Source organism: Prionailurus viverrinus, chromosome A1 (assembly GCF_022837055.1).
Source record: "Prionailurus viverrinus isolate Anna chromosome A1, UM_Priviv_1.0, whole genome shotgun sequence".
In the NCBI taxonomy this organism is placed as follows: Eukaryota; Metazoa; Chordata; class Mammalia; order Carnivora; family Felidae; genus Prionailurus; species Prionailurus viverrinus.
The window spans coordinates 158,266,317-158,289,966 of NC_062561.1; the positions used below are offsets into that span (position 1 = coordinate 158,266,317).

At 42.7% G+C, this 23,650-nt stretch overlaps 1 protein-coding gene across 1 annotated transcript; it reads left to right on the top strand.

Annotated features, from left to right (window-relative positions):
* The first annotated feature begins 3,587 nt into the window (after nucleotides 1–3,587).
* GPR150 (G protein-coupled receptor 150) lies at nucleotides 3,588–5,110 on the top strand. The gene has a single exon (XM_047857706.1). The coding sequence runs from the start codon at nucleotides 3,588–3,590 to the stop codon at nucleotides 4,890–4,892; it is 1,305 nt and encodes a 434-aa protein (XP_047713662.1). The 3' UTR covers nucleotides 4,893–5,110.
* The last annotated feature ends 18,540 nt before the right edge of the window (nucleotides 5,111–23,650 follow it).

A 23,650-nucleotide genomic window follows, 5' to 3' on the forward strand; every position in this document is an offset into this window, starting at 1 on the left:
ACAAAAAGCAACGTTAGAGACATTCTACTAAACATGTATCGTGGACCCTTCAGACCTGTCAGAATCATGAAAGGAAAAAGAAAGGCTGGGAAACCGTTGTAGATTAAAGGCCACTAGAGGCATAATGCAATTTAATACAACCCATGACCCTTGATTATGCCCAGCAGTGGATCAAATAAACACATCTTTGTGAAATTTTTCAGAGAGAAGAAAAGAATCAAACTTCAAAAATGGAAAAAACAATGATCATGTTTACACCAATGAGGATCCAGAGTGGCTTTAAGCTTCTCAACACACTTAAAATCCAGAAGGTAATGGAACAATGCCATCAAAATTCAGAAGGAAAATGTTTCCAATATAGAATTCTAACCCCAGCCAAGACTTCGGTTAAGCATGATGGTAAAATAAAGAAATTTTCAGACATACAAGATCCCCCAAATATACCCTTTCTCAAGAAGCCACTGAAGATGCTTTCCACCCAAGGAGGGAAATAAAGAACAAAAAATACCCATGAAATTAGAAAGCAGAAAAAACAGCATGAGATAATGAAAGGAGTCTCTAGGATGATGGCAAAGGGAGATGCCTGGGTAACAGGTGTCCTGGAGGGCAAACGTGATTGAATCTACGTGACTCAGGTATAATAGGCACAGTGAGACTCTCGCAGCTACGTCCTCAGCCTCTGCACAGTCTTTTTAACCTTACAACATGTCAGGTGATGTTTTCTACCAAAAAGGAAGAAACCAAGAAAAAAGACCAGAAACCCAAGAGGCAGGAATTCCAACCCAAGAGAAGGGCAGAGAGTTTCAGTGTTGACAACAAACATATTTCAGGATGATAAGTGTGTAGCAGGCCTGGAAATAAACCAGCCCACATAGGAGAGAGAAGGGAGTCTCTGATAAGAAGGTTTCCAAAGGAAAAAAAAAAAAAATTGGAATTGCTACATTATGTTACAAAACCAAACTTATGCAAATCGAACTGAGGGACCATTTAAAGGAAGAATTAGCTGTATAACAAGGAAAATTAAGGCGGTTATTAACTTCAAGAAAACAAAAAACTGATACTCAAAATATACTATAACATTCAGCTGAGAATATTTTCATTTCATAATAATGTAAACACTAAACATAGATCTAACCTGAAATTACAAGATTATTGTATCTCATGAGAAGATAATCGTGTCTGAAATCACTGAGTCAATAAATAGCATTACACATTTGTGATTTAGAATTCTGGAATTAAGTAAATGCCAGAAGAAACAGCAAATAGATTCTAAATTGGTTCCCTCTAGAAGGAGGAGTGAGGATGTGTGTATAGGAAACGATATTGTTGTTGGCCCTCTAGTTCTGTTAGACTTTCCAAACCGTGTGCATGTGTCATTTTGAGAATCATTTTCTTTAATCAATGATTTATCAGGTCTTAGTAAAGTTCTGTGAAATGTAATGTCACTGGTAGAGTCTTATTTTGCTATACGAGAGCATTTCAACAAATTTGAGACAAATTATAGAATTACCTTGAGAAATATTAAACTGATATTGCTTAGAGGAATCACTGAATTATGGGTATTGCTCACAGACAGCACCTTGGAAGAAGTGGATCATAAGCTGGGATGGTGTATGTTACAAAGAAAAAGGCCCCAGCAAAATCCTCTGAGGGGAGAATGTGAAAATTAAACCAAGAGTCTGATCTCCCAAGACTATTGCTCTTCCTCTCCCTTAAGTGTTCCATCAAGAATGGCTATCCCTACACCTCTTCCAGAGCTTCCTTGGGCTCCTCTGGATGATACTGGCATAGGTATGAAAGGTAGTTTTTTCTTAGGTTGATGGATTTATAGTCAAAGCAGGAACATTTGCTCAAAATTATCTGAAATGTGTCATATATCGTCTAGTTCATTAATTCAAAACATATTTACTGATACCTAACCTGTATCAGGCCCAGTGCTAGCCACTGGAGATAGGATAATAAAAATGACAAAGGTCTCCGGCCAAAGGACAACAGTTTAGGAATTAGGATTCCTCCAGGCAACTAACAGCACTGTCATCTGCATCTACCAACCCCTCCTATCCTGAGCATCTTAAAGTGCCAAATGTGTCCTCAGTCTGGGAATATGAACCCCAGCAGATGCCCAGGCCAGAAACACAGGAAATCTACTTACACTGTAATAATGTAAGAGGGTGGCTGAGTTAGTTCAGCGTCTGACTTCTGCTCAAGTCTTGATCTCACAGTTTGAGAATTCAAGCCCTGCGTTGGGCTCTGTGCTGACAGCTCGGCGGAGCCTGGAGCCTGCTTCGGATTCTGTGTCTCCCCTTCTCACTGCTCCTCTGCTCGCTCTCTCTCTCTCTGTCTCTCTCTCTCGCTCTCTCTCTCTCTCTCTCTCTCTCTCTCTCTGATTAAAAATAAAGCATTAAGAAAAAATTTTTTAAAATAATATAAGAGGGTACATAAAAGACAAATTGATGTTTCCAACAGGAAAAGTAAAATTTGTTTGTGAGGAGGAGATAGGACTAAAATAAAAGACAGAATTTAATCTAAACCATTTCCTGTGACTTGAATTTCTTTTTTGAAAATTGGCCGCCTTATCGTTCTCTTAGTCACCTTTTCTCTAGGCTTATTGGGGGCGTACTCCCTCCCAGCAACCTCCATCTGCTTGGAAAACAGAATCAAGAGAATGAAAAGCCATGATGACACATCCTCCACTGGATGAAAATATTAGGGGAAAATCAATAAATGCACTACCATATGCATAAAACCTATGAATGTCCCCTTCAGACTAATGCAGCAAATTTTACATCACCGAGAGAGCAGCTGTGAACCGTGGCTTCAAGTAATGAGGAGTATTTGAAACATCTGCAAATCACTGCTCCTTCTAATTGCCAAGCAACATCATTACTTTAGTTCTCTCCAAGTAAATACTCTCACTGATGGCCAGAGGAAGATACATGTTTATCAAAGATTCATCTCTTGGGCTCCTCTTTGCCCAAAACGCTGTTGGGTTTCTTGTGTTCCTGTTTGTCTCATGCTAGTGCATGTAGATCCATACCATTTCTGATTATTATTATTTTTTTAATCAAAACTAGTCTTTTTTTTTTTTCCTACTAGCAATCCGTAACCGTAATCCATAACCGTTTTTGAGAGGTACAGTCTCGGTCAGGACCCTCCTCTCTGGTGTGTCAGTCCCGGTTAGCATGCGCTTTTGCAAAGGCCGAGCAAAGCGACCTTCTGCCCTGTTTTGTGCTCTTCCTGTAAATTGAATAGCGAACGGGAGAGGCACCCAGAACTCAGTGGTCCCCGCCGCCACTGCGAGCGCGCTGTGGGAGCCGCGGCAGAGATTGGAAGGGCATCCACCGGGACTGGGAGGAGAGCCACGGAGAAGGTGGAGAATAGGAATCATGTGTGTTCCTCGAGTGTACAACCCACATTTGAGTGACAAATGACGAGGACAACCTATAAAAACAACTAAGCGCGAGTCTACCCGAATCCATTTCCCTCTCTGTTGCGTGTGCGTTTTCAACAAACTTTGAGCGCCCCTCGCAGCCTCGCCTCCACCTGGGTTTCCCTCGCTTCCTACCTCCGCTCCCCCCAGGCTAAGGATGGAGGATCCCTTCAGCCCCTCAACTTTCTCGCTGGCGCCCAACGTCTCCGTACCCGTCTTTCCCGGCTGGGGTCTCAACTTCACTTCGGAACAGGGAGCCCCGGCCCCGGGGCCGCCGCCGCCGCCTCCGCCGCCTCCCGGACCGCCCGGCCGCCGCGTCCGCCTGGTCTTCCTGGGGGTCATCTTGGTGGTGGCGGTGGCCGGCAACAGCACTGTGCTGTGCCGCCTGTGCGGGGGTGCCGGGCCGTGGGCAGGCCCCAAGCGTCGCAAGATGGACTTCCTGCTCGTGCAGCTGGCCCTCGCTGACCTGTACGCGTGCGGAGGCACCGCGCTGTCGCAGCTGGCCTGGGAGCTGCTGGGCGAGCCGCGCCGGGCGGCGGGAGACCTGTCGTGCCGCTTCGTGCAGCTGCTGCAGGCGTCCGGCCGAGGCGCCTCGGCCCACCTCGTGGTACTCATTGCCCTCGAACGCCAGCGCACCGTGCGCCGGCCGCAGGGCCCGCCGCTGCCAGCGCGCGCCCTCGCCGCCCTGGGCTGGCTGCTGGCGCTGCTGCTGGCGCTGCCCCCCGCCTTCGTGGTGCGCGGGGGCGCCCCCTCGCCGCCACCCGCCGCGCCCTCGGCCCCCCGCGCTTGGTCCGGGGAGCGTCGCTGCCGTGACATCTTCGCGCCTCTGCCGCGCTGGCACCTGCAGGTCTATGCGCTTTACGAGGCCGTCGCGGGCTTCGTGGCGCCGGTCGCGGTCATGGGCGTAGCTTGCAGCCGCCTGCTCTGCGCCTGGTGGCAGCGCCCGCCCCAGGCCCCGCCGCCTTCAGCGCCCTGGTGGGCGAGTCCCGGCCGAGCCCCTGCGCCCAGCGCGCTGCCACGCGCTAAGGTACAGAGTCTGAAGATGAGCCTGGCGCTGGCGCTGCTGTTCGTGAGCTGCGAGCTTCCCTACTTCGCTGCCCGGCTGGCGGCCGTGTGGTCGTCGGGACAGGTGGGAGACTGGGAGGCCGAGGAAGTGGCGGCCGCGCTGCACCTCGTGGGAGTGGCCAACAGCGCTCTCGATCCCTTCGTTTACCTCTTCTTCCAGGCAGGCGACTGCCGGCTCCTGCGGCGGCTGCGGAGGCGCCTGGGCGCAGTCTGCTGTTCGTGGGAGGGAACAGCGGAGGACGATGAGGGGACGGGGGGCCACCAAGCGCTGCACCGCCACCGCTGGCCCCACCCCCATTATCACCACGCTAGACGCGAGCAGCCAGAAGAGGGCTGCTGGCGCCCACCTCCGCCTCGCCCCCGGCCGCTGCCCTGCTCCTGCGAAAGCGCTTTCTAGCTGCTCCATGGCCACTCAGGTCACCGTCGCCGCCGCACGGCCTCCACGGAACACGCGGCGGGCCCGGGTCTATCCAGATCACAACGGGCAGGAGAGTCTCAGATTGACCCTGAAGCTGTCCCCTTCCTACACTCTCTCTTTCTAATGTTTACATTTCCCTACACTTTTCCAGGTTCTTCTCTCCCTTTCAGTTCCTCTCACATTTCCCAGTTTGGAGATGAGAGTTTGAGCCACTGGAAATTTTAAGAACAGTCAAAGATACACAGAGTTATTTTTGCATTTCTCTTTGACGCTCCCATAGTGTTCTGGATAAGATAATTTGTTTTAGCGAAATTGCCAAGCTTTCATTATTTGCTGTGTTATCATCTGCTTTTACTTATTTTGAATCGTGTTTAAATCAAGTGTACCTTCCAGACCAGAGAATTTGCCTTTGCTTCCAGGAGGAAAATCCCCACATTGCTCTCCCTGAGGAGCCTGGAAATTGTACCAGCGATACTGTCAGAACTATAATCGTGCTGTCACTTCAGAGCCACAGAGTATTTGTAAAATAAAAACATTTCCCACAGAGCAATTAGTACTTTTTGTTACATGGTAATGCGTTTTCGCAGAAGAAAAGCAGTGAGGCACTTATTTCCAGTCTTCCCTTCAATAGAAGCTGGGGTTTTGGAGGGACACAAAAACGCTTCCCTTTGCCCCTTTCAAATTTGCCCAGTTTCTGTAGGAAATTGTGCCCTTACCCACGCGAGCCTCTACAGCTGAGACGCTGTGCTCCGGTGTAACCTCTCAGCAGAGTCCCCAGCAAACTAGCGAAGGGAAACACCAAGGTGGTGCCTATGGGCGGGGCTCACTGTCCCGGCTGGCGCTGCAACCACCCAATGTTGCATGTACGCAGAAAACTACCTTTAAAAAAATGAAGGCAATGCCTATTGGTGTGGGCTGCTAAGAACAAGGTAAAGAAGCAGATTTAATTGATGACCTTCTCCTTTTAACTGTCCTTGGTCCTAGAGAGAAGTGGCAGCACTTATCAACAATATATCCATGTGTTTACCATTGCCTTTCATCTGAGAATCAGCATGCTTTCCATGATAGTGTTTCCTGTTTAAGCACAAATGTCAAACTAAAATGCAGAAAGGGGAAATGATTGCTGGAGTTCACTTGTAGGGCCAATGCTCTCTGAGAGCCTTCTTTGTTTACTTCGCCTATGTATCCCAAACTCTTAAAAAAAAAAAAAATTTTTTTTTAAATCTTTATTTTTGAGAGAGAGAGAGAGAGAGAGAGAGACAGAGCATGAGCAGGGGAGGAACAGAGAGAGAGGGAGACACAGAATCTGAAACAGGCTCCGGGCTCTGAGCTGTCAGCACATAGCCCGACGCGGGGCTCGAACCCACAAACTGCTAGATCATGCCCTGAGCCGAAGTCGGACACTTAACCGACTGAGCCACCCAGGCACCCCATATGTATCCCCAACACTTAAACAATGCTTAATGTGTACTAGGCACTCAACACATATATGTTGAATGACTCATAATATGAGTCAGGCAAAGATAGAATGTATACAAGATTTACAAAAACCTTCATTAAGCTTGATTTACCTTCCTCCAAAGTTTTGTCAAAAAATGTTAGAGTTACAGGTTTTCCTTCATCTTTTTAATCATCCCCACCCTGCTTAGGATACCATGGGGTGTAATATACCGGGAATAAGTCAGTCAAAGAGAGAACACAGTGGTCTTTAGGACATTTTTATTCATCATTATTTTTCTTCATTAATAAACATTAATTCCTTATTTTGTGCCAAGCAATGTTTTAGGGGTTGAACATGCTAAGATGAATAACACACATCTTTTCCCTCAAAGATCCTATAATCGTATGTAGGAGACAATCTGAAAATTACCACACAGTATCACATATGTTTTAACAAGGGTCCCAGTCATGGTGTCACATCACCATGAAAAAGAACATCTGACAACCTCAGGAGACTGAAGCCATCATTCCAATGATGGTATGAAGGACCAAGTAATGGGAAGGGGGGAATGTGTAAAGGGAGGGATCAGACAGAAGCTCTGAGAGACCTCAAAATATGACCTGGTGGGGCACCTGGGTGGCTCAGTCGGTTAAGCGGCCGACTTCGGCTCAGGTCATGATCTCGCGGTCCGTGAGTTCGAGCCCCGCGTCAGGCTCTGTGCTGACAGCTCAGAGCCTGGGGCCTGTTTCAGATTCTGTGTCTCCCTCTCTCTGACCCTCCCCCGTTCATGCTCTGTCTTTCTCTGTCTCAAAAATAAATAAGCGTTAAAAAAAAAAAAGTTAAAAAAAAAAAAAAATATGACCTGGTATGTTGTATCACTTTGAATGCTTGCAACTGAGATAATTTAAGCCAGCTAAGTCACCTTTTCTGTCATCTGTAATTTGAGAGCACCCTAACAGAAAAATGAATTCAGCTGGTTTAAATCTGCTCTCTCGCATAAGTCCAGTGGTAGGAATGCTCCAGAGGTGGTTAGTTGAGTAGCTTCATAACTTCACAATCAAAGACCTAGCTCCTTTTCAGTTTTCTATTCTGCCATCCTGAGCTGGTGGACTTGACATTAAGGTTGATATCCCTTGAAGTCACAGAATGACTGCTATGGTTCCAGGCATCACACTCAAATGTGTCAGTATCCAGAAAAAGAAGGATTTCTCTTGTGTTTTGTTTTGTTTTGTTTTCTTCACTCTATAGGAATGAAGAAACATTTCTCAGAAGTCCCAAGCAGATGTTCCTGCATGGCTCATTGGCCAGAACTATATCATATATCCATATCTAGACCATTGCAAGGGAAATGGGGCCACCATAATGGTTTAGACCTGGAGCTGAAGATGAGCTGCACAGGAAAGGGGTGAAAAAAATGAGACTTCCATTTTTTTTTTTCCTTTTAAGAAGAAAAATGAAGGGGAAATGTGTATGAGGGCAAGACTAAACTTTTATATAATTGCCAAACTGTTAAAGAGATGAGTTTTATTCTATTAGAGCTGTTAATCTGTGCCATCTGGAAATTATGAGAAATCTCCCTCTGGGTCAAAAATACAGAATACAGGGGCACCTGGGTGGCTCAGTCGGTTGAACATCTGACTTCGGCTCAGGTCATGATCTTGTGGTCTGTGAGTTCGAGCCCCACATCGGGCTCTGTGCTGACAGCTCAGAGCCTGGAGCCTGCTTCGGATTCAGTGTCTCCCTCTCTCTCTGCTCCTCTCCCACTTATGCTCTCTCTCTCTGTCAAAAATAAATAAAACATTAAAAACAAATACAGAGTACATATTCATGTAATTAATTTGAAATTAAACTGTACTTTCCCTAGATTTTGTGGAAGATTTGGTTAAGCCCAATTCATACTGAAATACTTCAATGGCTAAGGAGCTTTCTCTAACCTTAATTAAATCTGACACTTGAAGGTAGATCGAGGTGATTTAGTTCCCATCTCTAGTGGCATTTGTAGATTAGAAATTTGAAGCATTCCCTCAGAATGATCAGCATCAATCCCAGGAAGCTGCATTGCTATAGACAACACAGAGATTGAGTTCTGTCCCCATAGAGGAAGCCCCAAGGGTTATTCTAAATTTACACTCTCAGTTGAGTGGGACATACCATTCAAACTTCACAGCAAAGGTAAATGAATGGTTGACCCTGACTTGATCTCTTTTCTAGGTATCACTCAAATAAGATATGACCAGAGGAGAAATTAAACCACACACTGGAGTTTGGGAGGAATCAAATTACATCTCCTCGCCCACTTCCCTCACACAGTTCCCCTTGGAATTTGATTTTAACTAAGCTGCCACACACAGGCCCAGACTGCAGGACTCCAGGAGGCACTATTCATATAGATGACAATGTAAATGTCAGCACCTGAACTTTAAAGCTTAAATACAAAGAATTCTATATTAAAAAAAAAAAAAAAAAAAAGCTGCATGGTAACATACAGCTAAAATAAGTAAATATGACCTATTACATAATTTGAAGCAGATAGTATGAAGAAAACAGCCAGAAGTGTAACTAAAACTACAATTAGTGACTAGCTATAACTCATTTACTAAAAATAGAAGAGTCTAGCTCATTTGTGGAAGAGGAGGTGGATTTTTTTCTAAGCCACTTCCTAGGAAACACAAAAGAAAGTAGAAAATTGGAGGAGCTTCCCTCTTATTCCTAAAATGTTCTGATTGATCAAAGGAAAGATATTATAAAGAAAATGAAGTCTAATTAAATTAAATTTGCTGAGTTGTGAGGCAGTATAATGAAGAAAAGAGTAGTCTGTAGAGCTTACAGACCTAGACCTGAATTTCATCTCTACCACTTAGTAGCTGTGTGACTTTAGGCTGTTTGTTGAATCTTTCTGAGTCTTGGTTTTCTTATCAGTAAAAATGGGGTTTATGTGGGGCGCCTGGGTGGCGCAGTCGGTTAAGCGTCCGACTTCAGCCAGGTCACGATCTCGCGGTCCATGAGTTCGAGCCCCGCGTCAGGCTCTGGGCTGATGGCTCAGAGCCTGGAGCCTGTTTCCGATTCTGTGTCTCCCTCTCTCTCTGCCCCTCCCCCGTTCATGCTCTGTCTCTCTCTGTCCCAAAAATAAATAAACGTTGAAAAAAAAATTTTTTTAAATGGGGTTTATGTTATCTACTTCATAGGATTAATGTATGTAAAATACTTGATTGGTCGGGGGGGGGGGGGGAATCCTGTCAGCCTTCAGATTCACCCTAGTACTCAATATATGATACTATTATTTTCTAACACTGGGCTGTGAGGGATAAAATCCAGTATATTACATGAAGGGAAGCAGGGGATCTTGGGGAATCAATCTGTGGAAGATTAATGCAATGATGGTAGCATCTAAACCAAGTCTAGAATGTGAAACTCTTCAGAAGCTTGAGGAGGGACCCTAGGTCCAAGAATTCCAAGCCAAATCATGCCTGTAGGATGTCCTTTATTTGCCCCAAAGGAAGTCATTTAGCCTTAGGGAACACTTTCGTTTTCTAAAAAAGCTAAAAGTTGAGTATGTTAGAGAAGCCTGATATCCATGGACATCAGTAGAAGAGCAGGTATCAAAAAAGGAGCAGGCTCCGTGGTTGCCTGCAATTACATTGATTATTCTCTTGCCTTACTAAAAGAATCCAAATTTTGTTCAAAATTAACATGTTCTAATTACCTATTGTTATGCAACAAACTACCCCAAATCTTGTGGTATAAAATAACAACCATCTAATTATGCTTATGAATTTTGTGGGTCAGGATTTCGATAGAGTAGAGGAGGGCTGGCTTGTGTCTCTTCCATGATCTGGGGCCTTAGTGGGAGACTCAAATGACTGGGGTCCGCAATCATCTGGGAGCTTCTCTACTCATATGTCTGCTGCCTTGGCTGGAATATTCAAAGGCTGGGCTCATCAAGAACTATTGATCAGAGTGCTTAAACTTGGCCCTCCATGTGGCTTTGGCTTTCTTACTGTATGGCAGCCTTAGAGCAGTCAAACTTCTCCTAAGGCAGCTCAAGGTTCCAAGGGCAAATGTTTTAATGGGCAAGGTGGAAGCCACATGGCTTTGTGTGGTCTTGTGGCAGAAGTCACATGGATTCCTCTGTACTCTATTGGCTGAAGCAGTCACAAACCTGCCCAGATTCAAAGACATAAGCCCCCCCCCTTCTAATGGAAGAAGTGTTAAAGACTTTATCACATTTCACAACTGCCATACCAGCCATCAAGGAAGATAACCTTACCCCTATCCTCCCCGCCCCTGTTCTGGGAGATACCTAAATCAACCATGATAATCCCATTATGCCTGGGATTGATTGATTGATTGGTTCTGGACAATCAAACTAGAAGTAAGGGCTTCTGGCAAAGGTTTTGTAACCTTAAATAGGAGATATCAGTAGAGGCCATTCTTTATCTTCCTCTGGAGGGTGTAGCTTGTACATGTGACCTAAAGCTTCTATAGCCATCTTGTAACCCACAGAGGGGAGATAATGTTAAGAGAAGGCCAACATCTGTGGCTCAAAGAATGGAAAGGTAAAAAAAACTTAAGTCTTTGATTATGTAGTTGAGCAGCTGAATTAAGCAAAGTTTAAGCCATCCAATCTGACTGTCCTATGTGAAATAGTAAATTTCCTCATTGTTTAATAAATTTGAGTTGTTGTTTTCTCTAAAGTCATCCAAATGGAAATAAGGAATGTATTTGTCAGGGTTCTCCAAAGAAATAGAAACAACAGTGTGTATGTACACACATATTTATTATAAGGAACTGGCTCAAGCAATTATAGAGGCTAAGAAGCCCCACAATCTGCTATCTACATGCTGGAGACCCAGGAGATCAGGTGATGAAGTTCCAGTTGGAGAACAGGAGACCAATATCCCAGCACAAACAGGCAAATAGAGTGAATTCTCCCTCTCTCTTCTTTTGTTCTATTGAAGCCTTCAGTTGATTAGATGATGACCAGCCAAATCAGGGGAAGGCAATTTGCTTTACTCATTCTACCAATTCAAATGCTAATCTCATCCAGAGACACCCTCAGATATACCCCAAAATAATGTTTAACCAAATATCTAGGCACTCCATGGCTCAACTTGATACATAAAATGAACTATCACAAGAAGCTATTGGGTTTCCTTAAAACTTCATCCCAGATAGGAACTGTCAATTATGCATGCAAATTTTTGTTTCTCTCTATTCCTGAAAGTGCTCTAAGCTATCTATTATTTCAGCTAATTCTTTAAGCACAGAAGGATACCGATGATTGAAAATTTAGCCTGGATCATCAACCATGAGGTTATACTAAAAGGATTTGGACAGTGCAATTCTAGACATGCAAGAATGCCTATGCAAGCTGTGAACTTCCCTTCCTCTGGCCAGTCACACCACTGTGTTAACAGAGTATTAGAACTGCCCCATCGTAGACAATGTAGCGAACGGGTAGCAAACGTTTCTTTAGCTAGCTGGATGGAGTTTCATGGTTTGTTTGTTTGTTTGTTTTTAAGTTTATTTATTTTGAGAGAGAGACAGAGTGTGTGTGTGCAGGGGAAGGGCAGAGAGAGAGAGGGAGGGAGAGAATCCCAAGCAGGCTCCACACTGTCGGCACAGAGCCCGACACGGGGCTTGATCTCAGGAACAGTGAGATCATGACTTGAACTGAGATCAAGAGTTGGGCGCTTATCGCTTCTCGGCCTTTTGGCTAAGATCAAGTGAAGAGTTGGGCGCTTAACTGACTGAGCCACTCAGGCACCCCCAGATGGAATTTTTTAAGTGCATTCTGAATTTTTTAAAAAAGATCTGTATTCTTCACTGAGCATTTATCATTACTGAATATTTTTTAAATGTAGCCATTGAAAGCCTGACCTAGGCCAACATGTTCCAGGGTATATTTTGTGAAGCAACAGATGCTTCCATATTAATATATCATCAGGGAAAAAAGAGTTTCAGAGTTAAATGTTTAGAACACTAGGTTAAATAGGTCTTTCTTTTTAGTTTTTTATTATTATAAAATACTCAGAAAAGTTGAAGGATACAAAAGAACACCCACATATTCACCGAGATTCAACTGTTGCTAACGTTTTGCCATCTTTGCTTTTATACATCAGTATATATTGTTGTTTTTGAATAACTTGAAAACTAGCTGCAAACATGATATCATTACACTTCATCTCTGAATACTTGAGCATGCATCTCCTAAGACATTCTTGCATAACCACAAGAGCAATACCACACTTAAGGAAATTAACAATTCCCTGAGATCATCTAATACTCCGTCCATATTCAAATTTTCTCAACATAACTTGAATAGATTTTTTACTTTTGAACCAAAATCTAATTACAGTATATACATTGCCTCTGATTGTTATGTCTCTTTAGTCCCTTCCATTCTAAAACAGCTTCCATGACCTTTTTAAAAAAAACTACTGTTTTTTGAAAAGACCAAGTCAGTTGCCTTGCAGAATATCCCACATTCTGCATTTTTCTGAGTATTGCCTCAGAGATATCTTCTATCTGATTCCTCTCTTCAAAACCAGGTTTGTTAAAGCAGTACCTGTCAGAGGCTTCAATATGCTTAGTGCAAAATGACCCTCTAAGTGAACACCTTTTAGGAACCTCTGCCCTCTTCACAATAACCCTTTCTTTGGGAATTGTCCCCACCATCAACACACACACACACACACACACACACACACACACACAGGGCTTCCAGCAGTCACATATGGACTTTGTAGCCTGACCTCTGGGGCAATCCATCAGAAACACCTCCTTGAAGACTAATGCAGATTTAAGGGAAAAGATTAGGAAAATTAGGATAAAATACTCAGTTTTTTAGGTGAGTTCAGAAGTGATACAGTTATTGCACTTGTGGATATTGGTAAGGCTTACAACTCGAGGAAGTGGGCAACAGAAATGTGTTGAGTAAGGGCCCTAGAAAAGGCACAACCACGATGACACATGTCAAAGTAGAGCCAGGTTGGACAATACCAGAGCAAGCACAGGTCTGGCTTAGATATGTTGATCTGATGGAAGGTTATCTTCTCTTGGCATCCAGAACATTTGTTTTTGTACAGTGCTTCTTATGGGAAGATCTGGGGGGGGGGGGGGATCTATGCTAGAAAGCAAGGAGAAAGTAAAAGGAAGGAAAGAAGGCACTCAGTTTTGGCAAGCAGTGCATATGGCAGATAAAGAGACCGACCTAAGAAGCAAATTAACCTGTTAGAAACTCACCCAAGCTTCCCTAGAAGGAACAGGGGCACAGCTGAAGGGATGGAAGCATTGAAGATAGATCTCACTTTGGAAAGCCTGGAATATTCCAGATTTGAAATAAAGCAGTGTTTTGAAGAGCATGTGGCAGAGGTATTCTTGCTGCCTAAGACCTGAGGGAACCAGATCAGAAGCATCAACAGCAGTGTCAGAACACTGCCACAAGGGATACCTGAGGTGGAGCAGAGGTAAGGATTACTGGGGAATCATCCCTAGCAGCATTTTGCATGAACCTAATCAATTCTGTAACAAGATGGGGAGAAGTCAGACACTATGTTCAAGACTTAAAATGCTGCTCACAAGGGATATGGGGATTTTGACACTAGATAGAGCCACCTTTAATGCAACACACACATGCCAGAAATATCAGGCTCAGCAGAGTGTTAGAGGGGACCACACAGCCCTTACCCTTTGGCCTATGTGAAGGGACTTCAATTAGACCAGCACTGCTGGACTACCTCCACTGTTGGGGTTGGAGGGGCCAAGTTAAAGACAAAACAAAAAATAAAAACAAAACAAACATTCTCCTTATTTGAGTTCTAAACCAATGTCTAGGGGAGAAGCTGAGGTTCAGAGTTTAAATCCTCTTGCAGGTTAAAGCCCAAAGATAACAAAATCCAAAGAACTGTGGTTCAAAAAGCAAAATTTCCTATCTCATCTGAAAAACTTAAAGACCTCCTTGATTGCCAATTCCACATAGCCTCTGCTGGCGAGTTCCCTGAAGCATGAGGATTTGTGAATCCTTCCTTCAGTAGAGGTAGCTGCAGACTGCTCTCCTTGAAACAGAGTAGTCCTTTAGGACCTCTCAGGTTCTCTTGATCAGTTCTCATTTCATGATGAGCCTCACTCTTTTAAAGAGTTCAAAGTGCTAAGAGGAAGCAGAACTGTATTGCAGTACTGGTTCCTCATCTACCTACTTAAGTTAGGAAACAACCCACTCCCCACTCCTGGAACAATGGCCAAGCAAAACCGTACTCCCAGAACCCAGTACTTGGTATCACCAAAGACTCTTTAGAATAGGCTTAAGATAGGAGATAAAAAAAACCCTAGTCTCGGCTACCCAGGATGGCTGTCAGTTGGTGGATGCAGGTCCAAATCTATAACAATCGGGAGACACCTTCTCATAAAAGGTTACTTTGGCATCATGTTAACCCTGGGGGTGGGGAGAAGATCCATCTATGCATTTGCCTAAGACAGAAGCAAGTATAAAAATGAACTACTGGGACCTCATCAAAATAAAAAGCTTCTGCACAGCGAAGGAAACAATCAGCAAAACTAAAAGGCAACCGACAGAATGGGAGAAGATATTTGCAAATGATAAAGGGTTAGTCAGATAAAGGGTTAGTATTCAAAATCTATAAAGAACTTATCAAACTCAACACCAAAAAACAAATAATCCAGTGAAGAAATGGGCTAAAGACACGAACAGACACTTCTCCAAGGAAGAGATGGCCAGCTGACACATGAAAAAATGTTCAACATGACTCATCATCAGGGAAACACAAATAAAACCACAATGAGATACCACCTTACACCTGTCAGAATTGCTCACATTAACAACGCAGGCAACAACAGATGTTGGCGAGGATGCGGAAAAAGAGGATCTCTTTTGCACTGCTGGTGGGAATGCAAACTGGTGCAGCCACTCTGGAAAACAGTATGGAGGTTCCTCAAAAAACTGAAAATAGAACTACCCTACGACCCAGCAATTGCACTACTAGGCATTTATCCAAGGGATACAGGTGTGCTGTTTCGAAGGGACACATGCACCCCCATGTTTAGAGCAGCACTATCAACAATAGCCAAAGTATGCAAAGAGCCCAAATGTCCATTGATGGATTAATGGATAAAGAAGAAGTGGTATACACACACACACACACACACACACACACACACACACACACACACACACAATGGAGTATTACTCGGCAATCAAAAAGAATGAAATCTTGCCATTTGCAACTGCGTGGATGGAATTGGAGGGTATTATGCTAAGTGAAATCAGCCAGTCAGAGAAAGACAAAAATCATATGAATTCACTCATATGAGGACTTTAGGAGACAAAAAAGATGAACATAAGAGAAGGGAAACAAAAATAATATAAAAACAGGGAGGGGGACAAAACAGAGGAGACTCATAAATATGGAGAACAAACTGAGGGTTGCTGGAGGGGTTGTGGGAGGGGGGATGGGCTAAATGGGTAAGGGGCACTAAGGAATCTACTCCTGAAATCATTGTTTCACTAAATGCTAACTAATTTGGATGTAAATTTTAAAAAATAAAAAATAAAATAAAAAAAAAAAAAGAAGCAAGTGAATCCACCTTCCCACAAGTTTAGAAATTTGCAAAGATGGAGGTCCCAGTCTCCAGGTGTCTTTCCCTTCTTACAAATTAAAAATCTCTTCATTGCCATTTCCATTCTGAATCCTCCTACTTCATGGAACAGGGCCTCTATGTCGTGCCATGGAGCTCTCTTGGAGCATGTATTTTCACTCCTGTGCCTCAGTGCCTGTTTTCAGCGACTTTGGCTAAGCAATCTGCCTCTAGGTATGCTTTCTCCAGCACCATCTGGACTGAAAGAGATGGTGTGGAATGACTCTGAGCATGTGACATCTACACGAATCCAAGGCTAGTTCTACCATGCTTCTCTTTCTGGACCAGAATGCAAATGGAACTTGGAGCAGCCCAGGCAGTGCCGCTTGCCCACGCTGTCATGGACAATTTCCAGTTAGATACTCATTAGCGCTCTGTAGCGGGCACAGAGCTCAGCCGCCTTGCAGTTTAAATGTAGCTCAGGGTAGATCTAGGTCACAATGGGTGGGAGGGGGAGGCTCTCTTTAAGGAAAAGAAGACAAAATAATAAATAAATAATTAGGTATTAAAGTGAATATTCAGAATGGGCAAATAATCACAAAAAAAACACAAATACTAAAAACCTAACAGAATAGCAGACATTTATTAATTAATTGCTACACACACCACTATCGTACTTTCTGCCTACAAGTTTTGGCTCCCTGCTCTTTACTCATCTGTTCACATGATAACAATTTTAAAACATTTTACATAAAGAGGATAGAACGATAACTCGATCTTTCTTATAGCATAATTTTTTTTTTTAATTGACAGAAAGCATAAAACAAACGGTAATCCTGGTTCAGGTTTGTGTATTTATGGGAATCATGATAAATTCTATGTCATATGCTTCCCATCAAGAAAGATATATGAATTTATAGTTTTTAATGTTGTATTATTGAGCATGTCCCATGTGTACTATCTATGAGAACAGAATCCTGGGCTTGCCATTTTACCAAAAATGTAATGATAAGATAAAAATTTCCATAGAATAGTTTCTAGCTCTATCTGTTCAAATCTTATTTCTCCTCCTGGAGTTTCATATTCCCTGTTCCAGACACCAGAGCCCATACTCACATTTTGATAGAACCATAGCCTGCATCTAGCATATAAGGAGAGCCATCACAATGGGCACTGGGAATATATTTGGAGGTTGTTTTTACACTGGGACAGCCAGCAGAAACTTAGCTATACACCACAACTGGCTGCAAACCATATAAATATACCCCACCAAACACAAACTAAATGCATTTCCAATTCAAATGCCTCTTAGCCAAATTCCCAAAATGCCTGTGTGACAGAAGGAAAAGAGACAATGGCCTTAATCCACTGAAGTTAAATTGTCTTACTTTTGAACATTTTTACAAAAACATATGACAATTATTCCTTTCTTTCTTCTCTTTCCTTCATGAACAATTCAGTCTTAAAGCCAGCAGGAAAGGACAGAGCAGGGTAGATAGACATCTATGCTGGCTAGGGGACTGGCAGGACATGCAGTGGCTTAGAGAGAAGTGACAGAGCCCCGGTGAGGTAGATGACAACATGGTAGTGTAGTGAGTTGGCTCAAGCTGAGTGAGAAGGGAACAGAAGTACAGCCATACAGGGGCTCAGGCCCCCATCTATGTGAAGTTCCTGCCAAAGATGCACAATCTGAATCTCATCATAGAGAAGTGTCAGACAAACCTCAGTTAGGGAACATTCTATAAAATATATGGCCTATAATCTTTAAACGTGAATGTCATGAATGCTGGTGAAGGACTGAGAAACTGTCCCACACAAGGAAGCTAAACATACATCACAACTAAATGCAACTTGATTCTGAACTGGATTTGAGGATTAGATGGTAGAAACATGTCAGTGTTAAATTCCTGATTTTGAGGGCTGTATGGTGGTTACGTAGAAGGATGTCCTTGCTTGCAGGAAACACATACTAGAGCATGAAGGGCTGATGTGGGATCAGATTGGCAACATACTCTTAAATGGCTGTTGGGATAGAGTTCCCTGTACTACTTTTCTGTAATTTTGAGTGCTTCCAAATTATATTAAAAGGATATAAAGGATGGCCATGTGAACACGTTACTAGGGTTGCTCAGGACCTTGGAAAGGGTCCACACGTGTGAGGGGACCTGAAGTTATGTTTCATTAACTTCACTATCTCTAATTGCAGCAAATATTCTAGGCAGTACCGTCTGAAAGGTCAATGTACCAAAAGGCATTTTTTCTGCAATTTAATCCTTGCCTTAGCTATGCCTGCTTTCTGAGGTCTTTTTGGCCTTCCTACCTTTACTGAGAATGAATGGAGTGGAATGAAGATGTTGTAAACATGCTTCAAGGTCAAGGAAAGGCAACCTGCACTCTGAAGCTCACATCACTGAAGGCTCTTTGGCCTGTGCCTATTTGCCCAGCCTGGCGTGGTACTACTAATGGCCAGTGTTTTGCTTGAGGCTCACCGCAGACAACCTGGTGTTCACTGACCACACTCCCTTCTCTACTGCCTACTTAGAGTTAGGGTCAGCATGTGTATCATTTGCTGGATGCCCAAGACTTGGAGTTCCACTTGGAAGATAAAATTCAGAGTGAACAAGAAATCTTTAAAATCTACAACCTTCACTCCCTTCTTCTGTATACTCAGTTCAGTCCTTCCCTTCTCCTTTCTACAAATCTGTGTTCCTAAAGAGAGTACAATGTGGTCCATCCTCTCAAGATAGATAGCTTGAAGGTAGAGGGCAGCAATTTGGGCACATAAATTTAGTTCAGGCGATGTTAATCCATTTGACTGCACATCTAAGCTATCCCAATCTAGATTTTTATCATTAACTAAAGTTTACACTTTGATCTCTTACTATATCTCTGAGTTGGTTCCAAATTCAGGCAGGGAAAAAAGGTGGTTTCTATTGGGTCCTCTTAATGTCCAATACAAATAAAAGATGATGGCACCTTCCAGAATGGTGGCAACAAATTTAAAAAAAAGTAATTTGAAGTACATTTTAGGAAGTAGAATTGACAAGACTCAGAATTGGATTAGATATGGGGGGATAGCCCAAGGGGTCCTAAGGCAACATTGTGTTTGGGGATTCACTCACTAGAAGGACTCCTGAAACTCATTATATAGTCCTTCTCATGCTAAGATTACTAGAGTGATATTGTAAGGATACAGAGCTGGATGGTAAGGAAAAAGGACACAGGTGGAAAATGGAAGAATCCAAGTGCAGGCTTCCTTATGTTCTCTCCCTCTGGGGAGGGATAACACAAAGCTGACTCTTCTGCCAGCAACGAAAATGCAAAAATAGGTGTGCAATGTTTTTGCCCAGGGAAGCTCGTTAAAGGCGCAGTACCCAAAGGTTTTTATTAGGGCTGGTCATGCAAGCACTTCTGCTTAGCATGCACCAAAGTTCTTGACTCCCAGAAGGAAAGCAGGTCATGGTCAGCATAAACCATATTGTTTGTACAAACAGATGAGTCACAGCGAGGTATCCTTACTATTTAGGGGAAATCTTATTTCAGTAGAGAGAACTATTTTACCAGCCACGTTCCCAGATGTCAGCCAGGGGCCAACTTTACAAGCAGAGCTTTATAAGGAGAGCCATCTTTGGTCAGCTATGTTAACTCTTTTCTGCACAGGAGAAGAAAAGGGGAGATGTGAGTATGGCATCCAGGTTTCTACCTTAAGCATGTGGATGAACAGGGTTGTCACTTATAGAGATGGAGGAAAAAAAGAAGTACAGGTTTATAGGAGAAAATTAATATTTCAACCTCGAACACATAAAACTGATGATAGCTATGAGACGTCAAATTAAATTATGCTTTGGTGTAATCATAAACAACCTTAGAATTTCAGTGGTTTAACACAACAGTTAATTTCTCACTTAAGTTACGTATCTTTCATGGCTTGGTGGAAGGTAGTGAGTGGGGGTTGATGGGTGGTCTCTGTCTCACATAGTCACTCAGGGACCCAGGTCAGTAGAAGTCCATCATCTATAATGTCTGTGGTTGTGACAAAAAAGAGAGAGAGAGAGAGAGAGAGAGAGAGAGAGAGAGAGAGACTGGGGAGGTGGAGTTAAGAACTCTTCTATGCTTCAATCTAGAAGGGACACATGACCTCAACCAACTGTAAACAGAGTGGGAAATGTGGGGTAGTGGATGGGATGTTTGGTGAACATCTGCCACAAGTAGGAATGTCACATAGGTATCCACAACCAACTCTCACTTATGTTATGAGCAGATAGGTTGTATTTGAAGCCACCCTTTCTCTTATCTGAATCACAATGGCCTCATAAGGGCAATGTTATCACCCTTTTCAGGTTTGAAAGAGTAAGAAATCCTGATTGGTTGATACTCCTCAAATCACCCTGTAGTGAAACTATCAGCACACTGAGGTCTTCATTATTCACAAAATAGATGATGGTTTAGGATTGAAGGCAGTTTTTGAACTTCTCTGAGAGGAAGAGCTTAGTCCTAGAAAAGTCAGCCTAGAAACAGCCTGCTGCTCAGAGGACAGAACAGGGGCTCACAATGGTGAGAAGAGACATTTAAAACTATTTTTAGGGCTCCTGGGTGGCTCAGTCACTTAAACATCCAACTTCAGCTCAGGTCATGATCTCTTCTTGGTTCATGAGTTTGAGCCCCACATTGGCCTGCTTCAGAACCTCTGTCCCCTTCTCTCTCTGCCCCTCAGCCATTCACATGCATGCTCTCTCTCTCTCTCTCTCTCTCTCTCAAAAATAAATAAACATTAAAAAAAAAAACAAAAAACTATTTTTAGAGCAAGATATTGGTGAGCAAGTTCACAGAAGAAAAGCTGGAGTTTTCCATGGTAGGTAACAAAACTCATGCCAGGGCTACCACTAGGTGTCAATAGCAGGAAAGGAAAGGATGAGAGAACAAATGGAGGAAGGTTATAGGGGAAGATGCAGATTGGCTCCAAGGAGTGAGAAGGTAGAAAGGGTCTCCATACTTACACTAAAGTTTTCCAAGAATTTCATATTATTACGTGATTAACCCCATTAATACTTTATACAGAAATAAAAGAAAGTTTCTCTCCCTCTTGTGTACATATGCATGTGTAACTACTGAGGTCTTCTGTTTATTCAAAATCAGATTTAAGGTCAAAGAATCTAAGATACGTCTTATTTAAATGCCCAGATTATGTCAAGGCAAAAAAGAAGGACTTTTCATTAGAAACAGCAAATCTTATTTAGCCCTTTCATGACACAAGCTAAAGACTGCTAACACCCTCCATGTGCCATAAAATAATTTGGAATGGCTAATAGATAATGTAATTTATAATAAATCCAAATATATTTTCACTTTGGTAAGACAGTTCATCAAAACTAGATGATTAGTTTTTGCTTGGATCAGTGCAGTAAACGGTCAAAAGGGAAATTATCCCATAAAATATTACTATCATCCTAAAACTATACTGAACAGAATAGAAATCAGAAGAAATTAGCATTGGAGGCAAATCCATTATGCTGGGTTTCTCAATATTTTATATGTTGAGGCTTACAGAAAAATTGATGAGGAAGACGAACAAGGCACTGCATTTCAGCTGCCTCAGACCCACTGGAACACTCTATGATCTAAGATCAGTATTCAGGACATTAAATATAGATTGTGGTTTTCAACCTTGAGGTCACACTGGAATCACCTGGGAAGTTAGAAAAAATGTGTTAACCCTCCTGCCACCCCAGGTTTCATTGGTCCGGGCATTGTGACTGTCTAAAACTCCCAGGTGACTCTAAGGTATAGCCCAAGTTAAGAACCACTCCATTAGAAGATTGTCGGGGACACTTTAAAAAACATGCCAGAGTGAAAGAATGAGGATGGCGGCTTAGGAGGACGCTGGGCTCACCGCGCGTCCTGCTGATCACTTAGATTCCACCTATATCTGCCTAAATAACCCAGAAAACCGCCAGAGGATTAGCAGAACAGACTCTCCGGAGCCAAGCGCAGACGACAGGCCCACGGAAGAGGGCCAGAAAGGATTGGCACGAGATCTTCAATGTGTTGAACAGAAAAAAATATGCAGCCAAGAATCCTTTATCCAGCAAGTCTGTCATTTCGAATAGAAGGAGAGATAAAGGTCTTCCCAAACAAACAAAAACTGAAGGAATTTGTCACCACTAAACCAGCCCTACAAGAGATCCTAAGGGGGATCCTGTGAGACAAAGTACCAGAGACATCGCTAAAGCATAAAACATACAGACATCACATTGACTCTAAACCCATATCTTTCTATAATAACACTGAATATAAATGGATTAAATGCGCCAACCAAAAGACATAGGGTATCAGAATGGATAAAAAAACAAGACCCATCTATTTGCTGTCTATAAGAGACTCATTTTAGATCTGAGGACACCTTTAGATTAAGAGTGAGGGGATGGAGAACTATTTATCATGCGACTGGAAGCCAAAAGAAAGCTGGAGTAGCCATACTTATATCAGACAAACTAGACTTTAAATTAAAGGCTGTAACAAGAGATGAAGAAGGGCATTGTATAATAATTACAGCGTCTATCCATCAGGAAGAGCTAACAATTATAAATGTCTATGTGCCGAATACCGGAGCCCCCAATATATAAAACAATTACTCATAAACATAAGCAACCTTATTGATAAGAATGTGGTAATTGCAGGGGACTTTAACACTCCACTTACAGAAATGGATAGATCATCTAGACACACGGTCAATAAAGAAACAAGGGCCCTGAATGACACATTGGATCAGATGGACTTGACAGATATATTTAGAACTCTGCATCCCAAAGCAACACAATATACTTTCTTCTCGAGTGCACATGGAACATTCTCCAAGATAGATCATATACTGGGTCACAAAACAGCCCTTCATAAGTCTACAAGAATTGAAATTATACCATGCATACTTTCAGAACACAATGCTATGAAGCTTGAAATCAACCACAGAAAAAAGTCTGGAAAACCTCCAAAAGCATGGAGGTTAAAGAACACCCTACTAACGAATGAGTGGGTCAACCAGGCAATTAGAGAAGAAATTAAAAAATATATGGAAACAAACGAAAATGAAAATACAACAATCCAAACGCTTTGGACTCAGCGAAGGCAGTCCTGAGAGGAAAATACACTGCAATCCAGGCCTATCTCAAGAAACAAGAAAAATCCCAAATACAAAATCTAACAGCACACCTAAAGGAAATAGAAGCAGAACAGCAAAGGCAGCCTAAACCAAGCAGAAGAAGAGAAATAATAAAGATCAGAGCAGAAATAAACAATATAGAATCTAAAAAAACTGTAGAGCAGATCAACGAAACCAAGAGTTGGTTTTTTGAAAAAATAAACAAAATTGACAAACCTCTAGCCAGGCTTCTCAAAAAGAAAAGGGAGATGACCCAAATAGATAAAATCATGAATGAAAATGGAATTATTACAACCAATCCCTCAGAGATACAAACAATTATCAGGGAATACTATGAAAAATTATATGCCAACAAACTGGACAACCTGGAAGAAATGGACAAATTCCTAAACACCCACACGCTTCCAAAACTCAATCAGGAGGAAATAGAAAGCTTGAACAGGCCCATAACCAGCGAAGAAATTGAATCAGTTATCAAAAATCTCCCAACAAGTAAGAGTCCAGGACCAGATGGCTTCCCAGGGGACTTTTACCAGACGTTTAAAG